The 21,237-nt window shown below is 37.8% G+C and overlaps 1 protein-coding gene across 4 annotated transcripts in view; it reads left to right on the top strand.

Moving 5' to 3' along the window:
- The window catches only part of STARD3NL (STARD3 N-terminal like), a 64,772-nt gene extending 48,052 nt beyond the window's left edge, over nt 1–16,720 (top strand). For all 4 annotated transcript variants that reach the window (XM_066272151.1, XM_066272152.1, XM_066272153.1 and 1 more), the window contains exons 8-9: nt 15,406–15,476; nt 16,255–16,720. In XM_066272151.1, the coding sequence (XP_066128248.1) occupies nt 15,406–15,476; nt 16,255–16,269 (86 nt within the window). In that variant the 3' untranslated portion in view covers nt 16,270–16,720. The remainder of the gene's footprint in view (nt 1–15,405; nt 15,477–16,254) is intronic.
- The last annotated feature ends 4,517 nt before the right edge of the window (nt 16,721–21,237 follow it).

The following is a 21,237-nucleotide window of genomic DNA, read 5'->3' as shown; positions in this document are numbered from 1 at the left end:
ATGTCTTAGACTTAGACTGTTCATGTTTAGATGATCAGTTATATAGTCATCCTATGTATATTGATAAATTCAGAACAGTTTTTCACTTTTTCATTAGTATTTTGAAAAGCATTGGAAAATTATAATTGAAGATGCTAGGTAATATTAATTTTTAAAAAACCACCTTAAATGAGGTATAATTTACATAATATAGAATTCATCTATTGTAAATATGCAGTTGCATGATTTTTAGCAAATTGTATTTTTTCAACCATCATTACAATTTGATTTTAGAGCAACTTTTTTATCCAAAAAAGTTTCTTTGAGTGTAGTTAATCCTCACTCACATCCAGTCATTGGTAAACCACTAGTCACCTTGAAAATTGACCCTTTTTAAATAACTTATCTCAATGCCATCATACAACATGTAATGTTCTGCACTTGGCTTGTTTCGCTCAGGATAATGTTGTTGAGAGTCATCATGCTGTAGCACATTGACTTATATGATTGTTCTTATATGGCTGAATGCTAGTCCATCATGTGGATATACAGCATTTTGTTTTTGTAAGTTGATGGACATTTGGATTGTTTCCAAGTTTTGTCTTTTATGAGTAATCCTGCTGTGAACACTCATGTACGTTCTTTGTGAGGACATATGTTTTTTTTCCTTAGATTCCTAGGAAAGGATGTGCTGAGTTATGTGGCAAGTTTCTGTTTAACTTTTTACATAGTAGTTGCAAACTGTTCTCCAAAATTGCAGTACTATTTACATTCCCTGAGGAGTGTGTAAAACTGTTTTCTATATACTCACCTACACTTGTATTGGCTGTCTTTGATTAGAGCCTTTCCAGCGGGGGTCAGGTGGAATCTCCTTGTGGTTTTATTCTATATGCTCATAATGACTAATGATGTTGAGGAGCTTTTGTGTGCTTATTGGTTACTCACTTATCTTTTTGGGAGAAATGTCAATTTAAACCTTTTACCATTTTTATTCTTTAGTTATGTTGGTTGTCTTCTTACTGGGTTGAAAGAGTCTTTGTACATTCTAGGTAAAGATCCTTAATCAGATACATGACTTGCAAATATTTTCTTCTGTCTATAGTCTTGATTTTCTTCATGGAGTCTTTTGAAGAAAACTTTTTAATTTTGATAATGGTCAGTTTATTAAAAATTTATTCTTTTATGGATATTGTGTTTCTGGTCATATCTAAGAATGTAGCCTTACCTCTACATCATGAAATTTTTTTTTTGATGTTTTCTTATGGGATATTTTATATTCAGTGTAAGTTTATGGGCCATTTATTTATTTCTTTATTTTTGTATTTTTCCAAAGTGAGAAGTGGGGGGCAGCAGACAGACAGACTTCTACACGTGCCCGACCAGGATCCACCAGGCATGCCCACTAAGGGATGATGCTCTGGCCATCTGGGGCGTTGCTCCTTTGCAACTGGAGCCATTCTAGTGCTTGAGGTGGAGGCCATGGAGCCATCCTCAATGCCTGGGCCAACTCTGCTCCAATTGGCTGCAGGAGGGGAAGAGAGATATAGAGAGGAAAGAAAGGGGTAAGGATGGAGAAGCAGATGGGCGCTTCTCCTGTGTGCCCTGGCCGGGAACTGAACCCGGGACTTCCACACACCAGGCCAGTGTTCTACCACTGAGCCAAAACTGGTCAGGGCCTATGGGCCCTTTTAAACTAATTTTTGTGTGTGGAGGTAAGGAACAGATTTCATTTTCTTTTTTTTGGGGGGGGGTATTTTTCTATTTTTTATTTACTTATTTTTATTTATTGATTTTTAGAGAAGGGGGAGAGAGAGAGACAGAGAGAGAGAGAGAGAGAGAGAGAGAGAGAGAGAGAAAGGGGAGGAAGCATCAACTCCCATATGTGCCTTTACCAGGCAAGCCCAAGGTTTCGAACCGGCAACCTCAGTGTTCCAGGTCGACACTTTATCCCACTGCACCACCACAGGTCAGGCTCATTTTCTTGCCCTTTGGCTATCCAGTTGTTGAAAAGACTACCTACCTTTTCCCCTATTGAACTGACTCATCATGTTTGTGAAAAACCTGTTGACCACTAATGTAAGGGTTTATTTCTGGTTTCAGTTTTCTTCCACTGACATGTATGTTCTCTTTGCACTACTACAGTGGTAGGCAAACCGCACTAGCGAGCCACATGCAGCTCTTTGGCCCCTTGAGTGTGGATCTTCCACAAAATACCACGTGCGGGCTCTACCTCGATAAGGAATGTACCTACCTATATAGTTTAAGATGAAAAAATTTGGCTCTCAAAAGAAATTTTAATCATTGTACTGTTGATATTTGGCTCTGTTGACTGATGAGTTTGCCGACCACTGCACTAGTACCACAATGGCTTCATTGCAGTAATTCATTTTTATGTAAACTTTGAAATCAGATACTATAAGGCCTTACTGTCCCCAGAAACTTCAATTTTGTAATAAATTCTTTTGTGCATGTGGCATCATCAGCTTGAACATCCAAGTCAAATTTTGGGTGACTCCCACACACATACTGCTTATATAGAGTGACCACTGACAATCCTCCAAATTTATTCGTTTTCAAAATTACTTAAGCTATTCCAGTTCTTTTGTATTTTCATGTAAATGTTAGGGTGTTTGTTAATTTTTGCCCCAGAATCCTGATGTATTGAATCTATAGGTCAATTTGGGAAGAATTGCCATTATAAAAATACTGAATCTTCTTTTTTTTTTTTTTTTTTTTTTAATTTTTTACTTTCTTTTTTTTTTAATAAATTTTTATTAATGGTAATGGGATGACATTAATAAATCAGGGTACATATATTCAAAGAAAACATATCTAGATTATTTTGTCATTAAATTATGTTGCATACCCCTCGCCCAAAGTCAGATTGTCCTCCGCCACCCTCTATCTAGTTCTCTGTGCCCCTCCCCCTCCCCCTAATTCTCTCCCTCCCTCCCTCCCATGTCCTCCCTCCCCCCACCCCTGGTAACCACCACACTCTTGTCCATGTCTCTTAGTCTCGTTTTTATGTTCCACCAATGTATGGAATCATGTAGTTCTTGTTTTTTTCTGATTTACTTATTTCACTCCTTATAATGTTATCAAGATCCCACCATTTTGCTGTAAATGATCTGATGTCATCATTTCTTATGGCTGAGTAGTATTCCATAGTGTATATGTGCCACATCTTCTTTATCCAGTCTTCTATTGAAGGGTTTTTTGGTTGTTTCCATGTCTTGGCCACTGTGAACAGTGCTGCAATGAACATGGGGCTACATGTGTCTTTACGTATCAATGTTTCTGAGTTTTTGGGGTATATACCCAGTAGAGGGATTGCTGGGTCATAAGGTAGTTCTGTTTGCAGTTTTTTGAGGAACCACCATACTTTCCTCCATAATGGTTGTACTACTTTACAGTCCCACCAACAGTGAATGAGGGTTCCTTTTTCTCCACAGCCTCTCCAACATTTGCTATTACCCGTCTTGTTGATCTAACAGGGGTGAGGTGGTATCTCATTGTAGTTTTGATTTGCATTTCTCTAATAACTAATGAAGCTGAGCATCTTTTCATATATCTGTTGGCCATTTGTATCTCTTCCTGGGAGAAGTGTCTGTTCATGTCCTCTTCCCATTTTTTTATTGGATTGTTTGTTTGTTGTTGAGTTTTATGAGTTCTTTGTAAATTTTGGATATTAGGCCTTTATCTGAGCTGTTGTTTGAAAATATCATTTCCCATTTAGTTGGCTGTCTGTTTATTTTGATATCAGTTTCTCTTGCTGAGCAAAAACTTTTTATTCTGATGTAGTCCCATTCATTTATCTTTGCCTTCACTTCTCTTGCCATTGGAGTCAAGTTCATAAAATGTTCTTTAAAACCCAGGTCCATGATTTTAGTACCTATGTCTTCTTCTATGTACTTTATTGTTTCAGGTCTTATATTTATGTCTTTGATCCATTTTGAATTAATTTTAGTACACGGGGACAGGCTGTAGTCAAGTTTCATTCTTTTGCATGTGGCTTTCCAGTTTTCCCAACACCATTTGTTGAAGAGGCTTTCTTTTCTCCATTGTGTGTTGTTGGCCCCTTTATCAAAGATTATTTGACCATATATATGTGGTTTTATTTCTGGGCTTTCTATTCTGTTCCATTGGTCTGAGTGTCTATTTTTCTGCCAATACCATGCTGTTTTGATTATCGTGGCCCTATAATATAGTTTAAAGTCAGGTATTGTAATGCCCCCAGCTTCATTCTTTTTCCTTAGGATTGTTTTGGCTATTCGGGGTTTTTTATAGTTCCATATAAATCTGATGATTTTTTGTTCCATTTCTTTAAAAAATCTCATAGAGATTTTGATGGGAATTGCATTAAATTTGTATATTGCTTTGGGTAATATGGCCATTTTAATTATATTTATTCTTCCTATCCAAGAACAAGGAATATTTTTCCATCTCATTGTATCTTTTTCAATTTCCCTTAACAATGCTTTGTAATTTTCATTATAAAGGTCCTTTACATTCTTTGTTATGTTTATTCCTAGGTATTTTATTTTTTTTGTTGCAATCGTGAAGGGGATTATTTTTTTGAGTTCGTTTTCTAATATTTCATTGTTGGCATATAGAAAGGCTATGGACTTTTGTATGTTAATTTTGTATCCTGCGACCTTACTGTATTGGTTTATTGTTTCTAATAATCTTTTTGTGGAGTCCTTCGGGTTTTCGATGTATAGGATCATATCATCAGCAAAAAGTGATACCTTTACTTCTTCTTTTCCAATATGAATGCCTTTTATTTCTTTGTCTTGTCTGATTGCTCTGGCCAGAACTTCTAGCACCACGTTAAATAAGAGTGGAGAGAGTGGACAACCCTGTTTTGTTCCTGATTTAAGGTAAAAAGTCCTCAGTTTTATGCCGTTTAATATGATGTTGGCTGATGGTTTATCATATATGGCCTTTATCATGTTGAGATATTTTCCTTCTATACCCATTTTGTTGAGAGTCTTAAACATAAAATTGTGTTGTATTTTATCAAAAGCCTTTTCTGCATCTATTGATAAGATCATGTGGTTTTTGTTCTTTGTTTTGTTGATATGGTGTATTACGTTAACCGTTTTGCGTATGTTGAACCATCCTTGAGATTCTGGGATGAATCCCACTTGATCATGATGTATTATTTTTTTAATATGTTGTTGTATTCGGTTTGCCAGTAAAAAATACTGAATCTTCTAATCCATGAACATGGACTCCCACATTTAGATAGTCTTCATTTGTTTTGCATTGTTTTGTAGTTTATCGTATACAAGTTTTATTTTTTTCTTAAATTAATTCCTAAGTATCTTTTTCTTTTTGGTCTTATTTTGAATGTAAATATTTTCTTACTTTCATTTTCAAATTGTTCCGTGCAAGCATATAAAAATACAATTGGACAATTGGTGTTGTGTATATTGAACTTGTGTCTTGTGCCCTTCCTAAAACCCATTGATTAGTTCTCGTTCCGGTTTTGTGTGTATATGGATCCCATGGAATTTTCAAAATACAAGATCATGTCTTCCATGGATAAAGACTGCTTTATCTTTTTTTTTTTTTTTCAGTATGCTGGATATCTTTTCATTTTTGTTGTCTTGTTGCACTGTCTAGAACCTCCCGTACAATGTTGAACAGAAGTGGCAAGAGCAGACATCCTTGTCTTGTTCTTGATCATTGGGGGAAAGCATTCAGCCTTTTAACATTAAGTACATGATAGCTGTGGGTTTTCACAGATGCCCTTTATTAGGATGAGGAAGTTCCATTTTATCCCTAGTGTGTTGAAAATTTTATAAAGAATGAACATTGGGTTTTTCAAATGCTTTTTATGCATCTGTTGAGATGATCATGTGGTTTCTGTTCTGTATTCAATTAATATGGTTTATTATATTGATTGACATTTGCATGTTAAATTCACTGTTTATATCTAGGATAAATCCCACTTGGTCATGTAAAATTCATTATGTATGTTTGTGGATTTGATTTGCCAATACTTTTGTCCCTGTACTCATCACTTTTGTTCCTACTGGTCTGTAGTTTTCTTATTATATCTTTAGCTTTGATAGCAGAGTAAAGCTGGCTTCATAGAACACATTGGGATGTGTTCTTAACAATGAATGAATGAATCCTTCTGTTTTCTGAATGAATCCTTCTTGGGAAGAATCAGTATTACTCCCTTAAATGTTTGATAGGTTCTCCAAGGACACCATCTAGGTCAGGAATTTTTTTTGTGGAGTGATTTTTAATTAGTAATTAAATTTCTTGCTACATATAGGTCTATTCAGATTATTTATTCTTGAGTCTATTCTGGTAATTTTTATCTTTCTAAGAATTCATCCATTTCATCTGTATAATCTAGTTGATATAAATTATTTATAACATTCCCCTTAAAAGTTTTAAGTTCTATAGGATTAGTAGTAATTTTTTTTTATTTAAGTAGTTTGTGTTTTCTCTCATTTCTTAGTAATTCAAGTTTGAGTTTTCTCAAATTTGTTGATATTTTCAAAGAACTGACTTGTTTTCCTGGATCTTTCTCTTGTTTCTTATTTTATTTTATTTTAATTATTTTCATTCCAATTTTTATTATTTCACTTGTTCTGTTTGGGTTGAGTTTAGCTTGCTTTTCTTTTTCATGATTGATTTTAAATTTCTTCTTTCATCATATAGGTATTTAAAGCCAAAATTTTCCCCAAGGTATTGCTTTAACAACATCTTCAGAATTGTGACATGTGTTTTATGCCTTCCATGGTTTCCAAAAATTGGCTGCCTATGAATTATATCGTAGTAACTATATGTGGAACTCTGTGTATATCTTCCCAAGAGTTTTTGTTTAGCTTATTAAATGTGTAGATAGACATTTCTCAACAAATTTGAGGAGTTTGGGGCATAATTTCTTCTAACGTTTTTCCTGATTCTTTTTCTCCTCTCCATCAGGGAGTCCTGTTGTGTGTAGGTTGGAACACTTGATGTTATCTCATAGGTCTCTGTGCTCTGTTTAATTTTTCTTCACTTTTTTCCCTTTGTTATTTAGATTGGATAACTTCTATTGCTCTATCATCAAATTTACAGATTCTGCTTTTTGCCAACTCTAATTTCTTTCAGTCCCTTCCTGTGGATATTTCACTTAAGTTATACTTTTCTACTCAAGATTTAATTTTTTTAAATATGATCATTTTGTAATTTGTTTCCTTAATACTCTCTGTTGATTTATACTTGTGTTTATTTGTATGTTCCTTTAATTGTTAAGCATGGTGTTCTCTAGTTCTTTGAATATGTATATCTATAAATTCACATTTTTAAATATAAATGTTACATTTACAATAGCTTCTATGAAATCATGGTCTGCTATATAAAATATCTGGACACACTTAGAAACAGTTTGTATTGAGTTATGGGGTTTTTTTTGTTGTGTTTTCCTGATAATAGTCACACTTTTATAATTATTTGCCTGTTTTGTATTTTTTTTATAAAGTGAGAGGAGAAGAGATAGACAGACTCCCACATGCACCCCAACTAGATCCATCCAGCAACTCTATCTGGGACCAATGTTTGAATCAACTGAGCTATTTTTAACACCTGAGGCTGATGCTTGGACCAATGCCTTGGGCCATTGCTCAAACCAAACAAGCCACTGGCCTCTGGAGGAGAAAGAGAAAGAGAAAGGAGACAGGAAAGGGGAGAGAAACAGATGATCACTTCTCCTGCATGCCCAGAATGGGAATCAAACCCAGGACATCCATGTGCCAGGCCAATGCTCTATCCACTGAGAAAACTGGCCAAGGCACTGTTTTGTATTTTTTTTTATTGAAAAATAATATATTTTACAATATAATGAAAATATATTGTGTTGCCCTGGCCTGATAGCTTGGATGGTTAGAGCATCATTCGGAAGTATAGAGGTTGCCAGTTCAATCCCCTGTCAAGGCACATACAGGAGCAGATTGATGTTCCTCTTTCTCTCTTTCTTTCTCTTTCTACCCTCCTTCCTTCTCTCTAAAATCAGTTAAAAGTAAAAGATTAAAAAGATATATATTGTGTCAACTCTAGATCTGATTTTTCCTCTAAGTTTACTGTTATTAATGTCTGCGCTTAGGAATTTGTCTGTGAAATTATGTTCCCTGTGGTGTTTGTCTTCTTAGGTTCTTACTTTCTTTTTAATGCTGTAACGCTATCGTTTTTCAGTGTAGTTTCCTGGTTTCAGCCCTCTGTCTACATAGCTTAGTGATAGGTTGCACACAACCACCATAGGCTTCCCATCTTCTGTCAAATGGACATGTGTATGCACTGGGTAGCACATTCAAACATCAGGCTAGTTCAAGTCTTCCCCAGCTTTTACTTTCTTGTGAGTGTTTTCCTGTCTCTTCTGCATATGATCTGGCTCAGGGTCGACCTGTAGTGTGTGGCTAGCTTGGGCTCTTTCGGGTCTTCACTAAGCATGCACACCACTTCAGCCAAGCATGTGCTTACTGCAGCTGTGACCACAGCCTCACCCCAGCGGAGCCCTGGCCCTTCCTGCTTGCACCCCACTGGTTTTGTCAGGTCACTGCTGCATCACTCCCCCTCCCCACAGTGAGTGAACTCCCTTCAGCTGCCAGTCCTCAGGTCTGCCTTCCCCTGGAAAACCCTGCATGCTTACAAGCTAGATGTCAGGAGGTAGAGGAACTAGAGCAGATCCAGGCAGAATACTACTGTTGTTTCCAGAATTCTGCAGTTTTTCAAGCATCAGCATTTCTCTGATTCTTGTCTGCCTTTGATCATTTTCTGAGTGCTGAAATAGTCTTATTCTTCTAGGCCACTTTTATAGTGATTTTCAAGATTTATTGACTGCTTCACTTGACTATAATTCGAAGACCTTTCTAGCATTCATTTAAATTATGAAAAGTATATATGTTACCATTTTAATTAAAAGTTTATAAGATTCCCAAATAATTCCAAGATGTTAGCTCATGGCTCCAGTGCCATGAGCCTGACAGGTGGAAAGTGAGCCCAGGAACAGGAAGTCAGTGTGGCCACCTTCCTCAACCTCCGCTCAGAGCGGAAGAAGGCAGTTCAGCCACCCCAGGGTCTATATGCATTACAGCAGTAAAATAGGCTGGAAAGGGAGGCCTTTATCTGATTATTTTATCACAGAATTAACCTCAACTGTTTGACATATGAAGTTAATACATGGGATTCCAGATCCTTGACCTCTCATTCTCCTGGGGCAGATTTATTTTGGGCTCTAATGATTTTTTCCTTTTTCTTTTTATTTAGACAATTAATTTTAATGGAGTGACATTGATCAATTAGAGTACATAGATTCAGATAAAACATCTCCATATCATTTTGATATTTGATTATGTTATCTAGCCATCACCCAAAGTCAAATTGTCCTTCGTCACCTTTTATTTGGTTTTCTTTATACCTCTCCCCTCCCGCCATCCCCTCCCTCTTCTCCTTCCCCTCCCCTGGTAACCACTGCATTCTTATCTGTATCAACGAGTCTGAATTTTCTGCCCCACCTTTGTATGGAATCATAGAGTTCTTAGTTTTTTCTGATTTACTTATTTCACTCAGTATAATGTTATCAAAGTCCACCCATGTTGTCATAAAAGATCCCTTGTCATCATTTCTTATGGCTGAGTAGTATTCCATAGTATATATGTATGTCCCACACCTTCTTTATCCAATCTTCTATTGAAGGGCTTTTTGGTTGTTTACATGTCTTGGCCACTGTGAACAATGCTGCAATGAACATGGGACTGCATGTGTCTTTACGTACCAGTGTTTTTGTGTTTGGGGGTAGAGGGATTGCTGGGTCATATGGTTATTCTATTTTTAATTTCTTGAGGAACCACTGTACTTTCTTCCAGAATAGTTGTACTACTTTACATTCCCACCAACAGTGAATGAGGGTTCCTTTTTCTCCACAGCCCCTCCAACACTTGTTATTACCTGTCTTGGTGATAATAGCTAGTCTAACAGGTGTGAGGTGGTATCTCATTGTAGTTTTGATTTGCATTTCTCTAATAGCTAGGAAGATGAGCATCTTTTCATATATCTATTGGCCATTTGTATTTCTTCCTGGGAGAAGTGTCTGTTCATGTCCTCTTCCCATTTTTTATTGGATTGTTTGCTTGTTTGTTGTTGAGTTTTGTGAGTTCTTTATATATTTTGGATATTAGGCCTTTATCTGAGATGTTGTTTGAAAATATCATCTCCCATTTAGTTGGCTGTCTGTTTTGTTGTCAGTTTCTTTTACTGTGCAGAAGCTTCTTAGTCTGATGTGGTCCCATTTATTTACCTTTGCCTTCACTTCCCTTGCCTTTGGGGTCAAATTCATAAAATATTCTTTGTAGCCAAGGTGCATGAGTTTAGTACCTATGTTTTCTTCTATGTAATTTATTGTTTCAGATTTTATATTTATGTCTTTGATCTATTTTGAATTAATTTTAGTACAAGAGGACAAACTGTAGTCGAGTTTCATTCTTTTGCATGTGGTTTTCCAGTTTTCCCAGCACCATTTATTAAAGATGCTTTCTTTTCTCCATTTTGTGTTTTTGGCCCCTTTATCAAGGATGATTTGACCATATATATGTGGTTTTATTTCTGGGCTCTCTATTCTGTTCCATTGGTCAGTGTGTCTGTTTTTCTGCCAATACCATGCTGTTTTGATTGTCATGGCTCTATAATGTAATTTGAAGTCAGGTATTATAATGCCCCCAGCTTTGTTCTTTTTCCTTAGGCTATTTGGGGTTTTTTATAGTTCCATATAAACCTGATGATTTTTTGTTCTATTTCTTTAAAATTGACATTGGAATTTTGATGGGAATTGCATTAAATTTCTATATTGCTTTGGGTAATATGGTCATTTTAACTATATTTATTCTTCCTATCCAAGAACAAGGAATATTTTTCCATTTCATTGGATCTTTTTCAATTTCCCTTAACAATGCTTTCTAGTTTTCATTATATAGGTCCTTTACATTCTTTGTTATATTTATTCCTAGGTATTTTTTGTTGCTGTTGCAACTGTAAAAGCTCTGTATCTTATTTGGATCTTCTCTTTTGTTTTTCTGACATTTGTTTTTGTTTAGTTGTATTCCTACTTCTTTCTGTGTTTCTTCTTTTTTTAAGCCATGTGTTTCTGTAGTGGTTTTTTCAGGGGTGGTTACCATTAGGTAATAAAAAGGATATATATCATATTGATTGTAGTCCATTATTTCATGAGTGCTCTGCACACCATCCTCCCTTGTTACTATTAATCTTTGTCTTCTCCCCTTTTTTGTTTTGGTTGTCAGAGATTAATCTTTTTATTGTGATCTTGTTGAAGCTTTTCCTTGTAATTTTGTTTGTTTTTGTTCTTTGTATCTGGTCAGATAATCCCCTTTAGTATTTCCTGAAGTGAGGGTTTTTTGGTGATAAATTTTCTCATCTTCTCTATACCTGTGACTCTCTTCTGACTTGTAGAGTTTCTGCTGAGAAATCTGATGATAGCCTAATGGGCCTTCCTTTATATGTTGTATTCTTCTTTTCCCTGGCTGCCTTGAGGATTTTTTCTTTGTCACTGGTTTGTGATAATTTCATTACTATGTGCCTTGGAGTAGGTCTGTTTGAGTTAAGGTAACTTGGTGTTCTGTTTGCCTCTTGGATTCAAGGCTTCAGTTCTTTCCAGAGGTTTGGGAAGTTCTCATCGATTGTTTGTTTGAATATGTTCTCCATTCCATTTTCTTTCTTTTCTCCTTCTGACATACCCATTTTTCTTATGTTGCTTTTTCTGATAGAGTCAGAAAATTTCTGTAAGGCTTTCTCATTTTTTTAAATTGTGAGTCTCTTTCCTCTTCTCTCTGTAGTATCTCTAGTTGCCTGTCTTCTATGTTACTAATTCTCTCCTCTATCTGGCCTGTTCTATTAGCTAAGCTTGTTACCTCGTTTTTCAGTTCATGTGTTGAGTTCTTCATCTCTGTTTGGTTTTTTTTTATAGTTTCAGTTTTCTTGGTGAAGTATTCTTTTTGTTTATTAAATTGTTTTTTGAGCTCTCTAAATTGCCTTTCTGTGCTTTCTTGTATTTCACTGAGTATTTTTAGGACATCAGTTTTTAATTCTTTGTCATTTAACTGCAAGGTTTACAAACAATTGAATTTTTTTTCTAGAGATTTTTTTATTATCTATCTGAACTATATCTCTGTCCTTTGTATCCATGATATTTGATTTCTTTCTCCTTAATGGCATTTTTGAGTGGTATTGTTAATAACACTAATAAGAGATAATTAAAGAAATAAAATAAAATTGAAAAAGTACAGTGAAAAAATTAAAATTCTATAATGATAAGTGGAACAAAAACTACATAGAACAGGGAGCAGGAACTGAGGAAAAATGACAAAAGAGATAAAAAATGAAGTAAAATCTCTTAAAATTACACAAGGAAAATATGAATCCAGAATATAATAATTTGTTGATAAATGATGATTGAATGAGAGAAAAAGAAAAAAGGCAAAGGTTTTTTAAATTAAATCCTCATAAAAAACAAGAATGAGCCTGACCTGTGATGGTGCAGTGGATCAAGCGTCAACCTGGAATGCTAGGTCGTCTGTTCAAAGCTCTGGGCTTGGCCAGTCAGGGCACATGTGAGAGTGGATGCTTCCTGCTCCTCCCCCTCTTCTATCTCTCTCTCTCTCTCTGTCTCTCTCTGTATATCTCTCTCTGTCTCTCTTATCTAAAATGAATAAATAAATAAAAATAATTTTAAAAAAACAAGAATAAAAAATGTAACAACTATAGATAATGAAGTTCAAAAGGAAAAGGAAAGAAGATAAAAGGATCAAAATGGGAAAAAAAGTTATAAAAATGTGATTTTTTTCCTGGTTTTGAGAGATAGCTTCTTTCTTTTTGTTGGCAGGTGGTGCTGTACTACAGGTTTTGCCCCTGTGAGGCTCTTAGGCAGAGGTTTTCTGTTGTGTCACTATGGCAATGATGTAGGATGGGCCTCAGTCTCGTTGGTAGGCGGGCTTTCTTAGGGCTTAGAGGCTCTGACAGTGTGAGTCTCAGTTTTCCAGGTGCCTCTCCCACGTCTCTCCCACCTGAGTTAGCAGCCTGGGGACTTAGCTTGAGGTTCGCCCTAGCCACTGCTTGCTGAGCAAGAGGATCTAAGCACAGCCAGGTCCTTCCTCCAGAACTGCTCAAAGCACAGTTCTGGGTAAGGCTGTGCCAACCAGAGTCACCAGCAAGAGCAGGCAGGGCTGTGAGCTGATTGCAGATCTAGTGCCTTCCTAAGGGTCCGCGGACAGGACAGGTATAGCACGTCTTAGCATGCCACGGGCTGGGAGTTGATTGCAGATCAAGTTTTTAAGGACCCCCAGGCATGTCTAGTATGCCTCAGTGCTCCACAGGTCTAATCTCCACAGGTTTCTCCCTTGTGCACTGTTTGATAGACCACAGCAAGCCACGTGCACGCCCAGCTTCCACATTCAGCAGTGCACACAGGCCCGTATCCACCCACTTAGGTGCGTGGAGCCTGTGATCTCAGTCAGAGCCAGGAATGCAGGCCCACGGAGGGCCCTGCCCAGACAGTCCTAGGCCCAGGGATCCCAGCTTTTGCTCACGACCATTGTTGATGATCCTGGAGCTGGGAATGCACAGACACTGATTACAGCCTAGCAGATGTTGTTGCTGATGATCTCGGGCTAAGCCCTCCAGCCCACATGTGTGCACGCCCACGCCAGTAGTGCCTGGTGGAGCCACTCTTACACTGCCCATGATGCGGAGCCTGGAGTGCACAAAGCTGCTGGCGCCAGTGCCGGCTTCAGCTCCTACGGACATCCTGCACCAGTAACCTTTGTCGGAGCCTGTTGCACATGCTCGCCTAGTGTCTGCGATCTCAGGCCAAACTAGCATTTTCTTTCTTCTGCTTGATCACCCACCCTGGCCCCGCTCCTTCTCTCTGCCTCAGACCCTCCACTTTGCTCGGTTCCAAATGAAAGTGTTCCTTCCTCAGATCAGTGAGGAAAGCGGAATACCCCATTCTTCGTCTTATTTCCTTCAGAGTGGATTATGTATTCAGCCACTTTTTCACCCAGTCATACTTTTATCTGGTGTGTGTATATTTCAGGTGCTCCTGAGATTTTTTCTCTGTCTCTAGTTGTTGAATTTGTTGAAATTTCAAGGGGAGATATCGGGAGTATCCCTCATGGCACCATTTCTCTGACATCACCTTTCGCTCTAATTTAGGCAGACATTCTCATACAAAAAGCACACTATCTGCCGAGGGTCCAGCACAGGGGCACCCAGGCTGCTTCTGTGTGTGCGTCACGTCCCTAACTACCACTTTGTCCCTCACCACTCCCTTTTCCTTGTGCCTGATTATGAGAGTGATGCATGTTTTTCATAAAAATGTGGAAAGAACAAAAATAGATGATTATCTGTTCTTCAAACTGATCAGCAACATCTGTGTTGACAGTTTGTTTCCTTCTCATTTTGTGTTTGTAATTGATGTGATTGTGGCCATATTGCCTATATTATTTATATCCTGTTTCAAAAACCATAATGTCACCATAGGTATATTATAGAAATTTCAGAAATCCAAAATGGATGTTAGTCATTTGTTTTTTCCTGGTCTTTCTGCTTTGCACACAAATATTTAGTTTTTTATTATCTAATATGATCTTACCATAATATATAGTTTTTTCATTATATATTTGTTTTTATATTATAGCATATGCATTTTCCATGTTGTTATAAACTATATAAACTTAATTTTAAATCGATGGAAGATATTTCATGGAAATGTAATAATTTTTAACTTGCTTTTCAGACTAAAAGGGGGAAATTTACATAAGGGAAGACAAATACTATATCCTCAGAGATATAACCTGAGGAATTAATTCGAGTGGAATGATTAGGTCAAATGCACATCTAATATGAGCTCACTAGCCATTGACCCAGAATGGTGTATCAGTAGTCACTGGCAACAGCACACAACAGTAACCACCGGGCATCACCCTGGGCATTAGGAAGCCCTCCCTGCCCTCTGCCTACAGCAGTGATTTCTTTTTTAAATATGAGGATTAAATTATTAGTACCAAAGCTGAAAATCATTTGCATTTGAAAAAAATATTAAGCTTGTCAGCAAGGAGGTAGAGGAGGAAGAACCTTGATAATGATTCTTGGTCTGTATGAATATTTTTATTAGTACATAAGTGAAATCTGTTTTGACAGGTTAGTGCAAGTGAGAGAGCCTATTTTTAAAGGTTTTCCTCCTACAAGAAATAAATTAAAACTTTACATGTAGAGTTTTATTAACCTAAATTTCTTGAGGACTAAAGAGATATCTCATTTAAAATGTGATGTGTATATATATATATTATAACCTAAAAATAATATTTGTCACTTTGATGGAGAGCAGTACTTTGTCTTGTTCCCTTCCTGCCCACGTAGGGTCTGAAGACACTGAAGAGAGGCAGGACAGCGGAAAGCCACTCCGGAGCTGTGAAGCTGCTGCTGCTAAAGTAAGTCTGAGATGTACTGAAAGGGCAGAGCATTTCTTCAAGTGGATTGAAAGGAAAAGTCAAAGATTATGAGTGTGAATATGTAGCCAGATTTATCCTATTTCTGTGACTTTATCAGTCACATTTTAATTTTTATAAAACTGAACATTTCTGAACAGGTGTACATTTTTGAAATATGAAAACTACCTCAGAATCCCATATTTCTGTATAGGGTGAATTAATGTGTATCTGCTTAAGCAGAATGTCTGCATGGCAGATATGTTTGATTACAACCCACTTCCTTATGCTGTGGGGCAGCAGCAGTCCTGAGACGTTCTACTGAACTGTCTCCCTCCCGTGTGGGTCAGGAGAGAACTAGGGCAGGCTGTAGACCTGAAACTAATGTTATATGTCAATAATATTTCAATAGAAGAATGATAAAATTAAAAGAAGGGAAAGTGGTGGACAGACTGGCCTCCTTGGGAAATGCACACAGAGGCGGACCTCACAGGAGCCCACTCCCGGACTGGGGGTGCTGCACCTGCACCCACAGCCTTCACGCTCTGGTCCCTTCTTCCCACAGCCCAGCCTGAGACAAGGAAAGTGTGGGCATGGGAGGACCTGATCCTTTACTAAAACACTTTAAAATACATTCTTGTGTGACCACACCCTTTGTCTGTTAAGTGTCTGTGACATAGTCCATCTCGGTACAGAGATTTTACTATAAAAACATAAGGCAAAGTGTAGCATTTTTCCTTTTAACACAACATTAATATTTTTGCGTTCTCTCTTTTCTAAGTGTGAAAATCCCTGATTGAAAATCCCTGAAGAGCCAAGAGGACTGGAGCTGGGTCTCCCCATGGAAAGCGGGCATGCTGACACCCACTGCTGGCTGGTTGATTGGCTAATAAGGAATCTATGTGTTGTAATACCTCACGGACACTGTACCATGATCACGTACATTTAGTGACCTACCTGTGGCTGGATAGAAGATGCAATGACCTGTCTGTTGTTCAGGGAGAGCGAGTCTCCTCTGTTCATGAGGAGTTGCAAAACGGTCTTAGGCTGTATTCCTAATCAAAAGACTTCTTAATATATTAGAATAGCGCTTTTAGTGAGCATAATGTCTTTTTATTTGGATTCACAGAATGAAATATTTTGTTTCACATTTCACTTTTTTTTGTATTTTTTGACATCTTACATTTTCCTTGTGTTTTTTAACTCATGCACATGCGCTCTTTGTACAATTTTAAAAAGTAATAAAATTCATCATATCAAAATTATTAGTTTTTGTTTTGTTTTGTTTTGCATTATATATTTGACCAAAAGTGTTAGAATTACAACAGGCAAACCAGGGGGATTATAAGTACATATAAAAGTTTACCAGACATTAGGTATTATCTTTATCATGAAATAGTATCTTTCTCTAGCAGTACAGTTCTAAAGTAGTCTGAATACTCTTATTTGAACCCACACTATGAAATCTTTGCATTATATCCCCTTTTGTTTAGCTAATTTGAATTTAATTACATTATATTATGAGGTTTTTTTTAAAATGTGAATAATCCCTTAATGCTTCACAGGAAGTTTTCCTTCATGTTTCGTTAAGAAGAGTTCAGTTGTGCACAATGATAATGGTGCTGATTTAGGAGGAAATGGACCTTTGTGCAGATCAAATCCACTCCATCTGTGCTTGTTCTAAGAATGGGCCAAAGTCGGAAATGCCACTGGCAGCTCGCTGGAAGGCTGGAGCCTAACCAGGAAGAGCTTCTTGCAGTGGAGAAAGGGGAGGGGAAAGCTCCAGGCTCTGGCCTGGAGAATAAAACCTTAAGACCTCAATGGTATCATCACATGAGGATGCCCTGTGTCAGGAGTGGAGTCACATATACCCCAGGCCCTCAGATGATGCCTAAGCTGAATACCATTGCATTAATTTAACCAGGGAAAGAGCTTTCACTGTGCTGAACCAGTGGGATACAGCCAATCTTAGGAAGCCAAGGCTCCCAGAAGTTGCCTTTCAGAGAACAGACCAAGAAGAATGAGGTATCTGATTCGACTGTGCCGTGAAATCAGACTATGAAAACTTAAAGCCTTGATCCATCCATAGAGCTCTGTGTCCCCCAGGACTGCACAGATTGAGCCCACGGGTGGATGGGTGGTGGGAACATTTACTCTCTGTTCACATTGCAGATCAGCCTTCTTCTACTTGACCCAAATCATACTTTATCTGATCATCTTGTCCTATTAATTAAGTTTGCTCAGATTGACTGAAGTCTTTATGTCCCTTTAGAGAGACATAAGATTCAATATATGACATGCAGTGACAAAGTTGAACTTAGGGTCTTACTATCTCTATGTTCTTGTGAAGGAAAAAGCTCATCACCATTGCCCACATCTGTGGTCTCTCCATGCTACAAGGTTCACAGTCACGGGTCTGTGTCACCCTGTCTACACAGGAAAAGGAAACCAAAGAAACAAGCCTCAGTAAATCAAACACCATGGAAACGTACAGGTATGTGGTGTAATGTTAGGGGTTATCTTCGTGCTGCCTGCTGTTTCCTTCAGAACAGTGTCATGATGGACTGAAGGCGCAGCCTCTGAATAGCCTGGAGCATGAGATCTCCAACCACATAGCCACTGATTGGAGTAAACTTTGTGTATAAAAAGTGGGGAACCTGCTGCCTGAGCCTAAGAGTATGTCTGATAAGAACCTCAGGCTTGTGTGTTTAGGTGGATATTTTCTTTACATCTTTTGAAAGTGAGCAAAGCTGGTTGTGGCTTAACAGTTCTTATTTTGTCTTAATAACACCCTAGCTCCTGCATGCACAGACCCAGCCAGTAGGGCTGCTTTGGTTTTCAGCGTTTTCCACAAATCAACCACACTTGCCAGAACACGTCAACAAGAGAGCCTGAGAAAGTAAACCACCATCAGCCACACCAGCACCCTGCCACCCCCGCTGTGCCCTCCACCACCACCTCTGCTCTCCCTCTCTACGCTGCCCACTTCAGGGCAGCCCAGGCTGAGCTGGGGAAGGAGTTAACAAAGAGATTAGAAGTCACAGGAGATGCCTCCTAGTAGTTCCCAGCTGTGAAAATGGCCACAAAGCGTTCAGTGAAGTTCAGGTTCCACCTGGCTTCCACCTTCCCAAAGCAGACAGAGTTACAACTAAGCCAGGGATCTGCCACCCTTTTTATCACATGGCACACATGAACTAATTACTACAATTCTGTGACATATTTTTACCAGTTCAATAAAAAATAAAAAGGTATAATTTTGATTGATTTACCAAAGAAGTAATAGTAATTTCCTATCTTTTTGCTCAATGTGACTTTTTAAAAAACGATGTGCCTATACTTGTATATAATGGTTTTTGGTATCAAGAATTAATCAATCAGACACAACCTTATGCTACATGACCAATAAATGGAACTCGATTATATGACCTATATATTTATGGTTCAAGACAGGGCATTCAATACCAAATGGATAATCTTGTGTTGGCTGTTAACAATTTTTTTTTACAACCTAATGGAAAAGAGGTCAGTGCACCTGACTAAATTGTCAGATATTGCATGTTTAACAAATCTTGTGACACACCAGTTGAAAATTGCTGCTCTATGTAGAGGGCCAACTAATTGGCCTAAAGGAATTTGACCAAATTAATGAGAATTATGTAGTAGAATCTAATTAAATTCAACTTTTCTTGTATCTCCGTGGTCTTATTTTGTTTTCCAGTGGGAACCTCTACTTGGTTTCCAAAAGAAGCTGTTTACCAGAGCCTGAGGCTGATTGTAAATAAAGAAAATCTTAGTTATTTTATTTATTTATTTAACTATTTATTTTGAGAGAGAGCGGAAGGAAACGAGATGAGAAGCATCAACTTGTAGTTGTGGTGCCTTAGTTGTTTATTGAATGCTTCTCATATGTGCCTTGACTGGGGGCTCCAGCTTATTCAGTGACCCCTGGCTCAAGCCAGTGAGCATGTACTCACACTGGGGAGCTCAGCCTCCCAGGTCGATGCTCTATCCATTGTGCCCTCACTGGTCAGGCATTTTTCTAAATTTTAAATGAGATATTGCTTTAATCTGATATATGAAAGTTTTTACTTTTAAAAGATTCATTAGAGAAAATAGAAAGATATACAATCACTTATTTGTTTTTGCCTACCTACTGCACATCGAACATTTTTTATGCCTATGCCTGTGGACATACATGGACACACATACAAATGAGTGTCATACTTGTTAATATTATTAAGAGTAAAAGTGGTCAAAGATACGAACAAATATTTCACAGAAGAAGAGATATACATAGATTTTTTTTTAAGTGAGAGGAGGGAAGAAATTGAGACTGACTCCAGCATGGGACCCAACAATCGAGCCACTGGCTATGGGAGGGAAAGAGGGAGCGAAGGGGTAGAGGAAGAGAAAGAGAAGCAGATGGTTGTTTCTGTTGTGTGTCCTGGCTGGGAATCGAACCTGGGATGTCCATATGCTGGTCCTACGCTCTATCTCTGAGGCAACAGGCCTGGGCCATAGACTTTAACTATATGAAAGAAGCTTATCTCCCAAGCAGCAAGCAAATTAAAGCTACACTGCAACTCCTTTTCACTCAAGTCCTGACATTGGGCAGCACATTCTTGGTATTCTCCTACATTGACTAAGAAATGACCGATGCACATGAACAAAATGACATAAAACACTATTATTTATTTCAGCACAGGATTTTATAATACCACAGAATTTTAAACAAGCCAATAGTCTATCACAGAATGGAATTTATAAAGTATCGTCCATTTAGCAGTGAAATGGGCAGCTAAGTGTCTCCATATACTGACATAAGAAGAGGTGTGCAGAAGAATTTGTATTGTACACAACTTTTGTGCACTATGGGAGGACATAGAACAAAGATATATGTGCACATGTTTTTATACATGTGCATTCATATATGCAGAATAACAAGTAGAAACAAAAGTAGAGGTAATGGTTAAAGCAAACTTTCTTAATGCATTTTTAGTATTTTGATTTTGAATCACAGGAGGGTATTATAAACAATTGTAGCAGGGTTCTGCTTTGCCTATTATTATGTCCATCTATTGTTGCTCTAAGATCTTTGAAATCCTAAAAATCATTATTTTAAACTCTGCATCTTGTACTTTGGTTATTTCCATTTCATTTGGTTCTTTCTCTGGGGATTTCTCTTATTGATTTATTTGGGTCACATTTCTTTGTCTTCCCATTTTGTCTGTGTATTAAGTAGTGCTGTCTGACTTTGAAAGTTTTGTGAATCTTTCTGAGGAAGATGGGATTAGTGGTACGGACCTTCGCCACTTGTTTTTCTTGATCTAGGAATGCTTCTTTAATTTTTTTTTAATTTATTTATTCATTTTAGAGAGGAGAGAGAGTGAGAGAGAGAGAAAGTGGGGAGAAGCAGGAAGCATCAACTTCCATATGTGCCTTGACTGGGCAAGCCCAGGGTTTTGAACCGGCGACCTCAGCATTCCAGGTCGACGATTTATCCACTGCGCCACCACAGGTCAGGCAAGGAATGCTTCTTGAAGATACTATTTTTCTTCTTGTTGTATGTGAGTATTGAATGCAGTTGGTCATTTCACAGGTATGGTTATTCCTTCAGGCTTGATGACTCTAAGGGTCAACCTTGATTATGTGTATTACATACTGTGCAAAGTCTGCTCTGTTGGGTATATTTATTCTCCACACTGTTTGGTGCCTGCTAGACTCCTCCATTGGGCATGCTGCTTTTGTAGCTAGCTGAGTCTAG

Source organism: Saccopteryx bilineata, chromosome 4, assembly GCF_036850765.1.
Source record: "Saccopteryx bilineata isolate mSacBil1 chromosome 4, mSacBil1_pri_phased_curated, whole genome shotgun sequence".
Classification (NCBI taxonomy): domain Eukaryota; kingdom Metazoa; phylum Chordata; class Mammalia; order Chiroptera; family Emballonuridae; genus Saccopteryx; species Saccopteryx bilineata.
The sequence above is the reverse complement of the archived record's forward strand: the minus strand, read 5'-3'. Positions and strand labels throughout refer to the sequence as shown.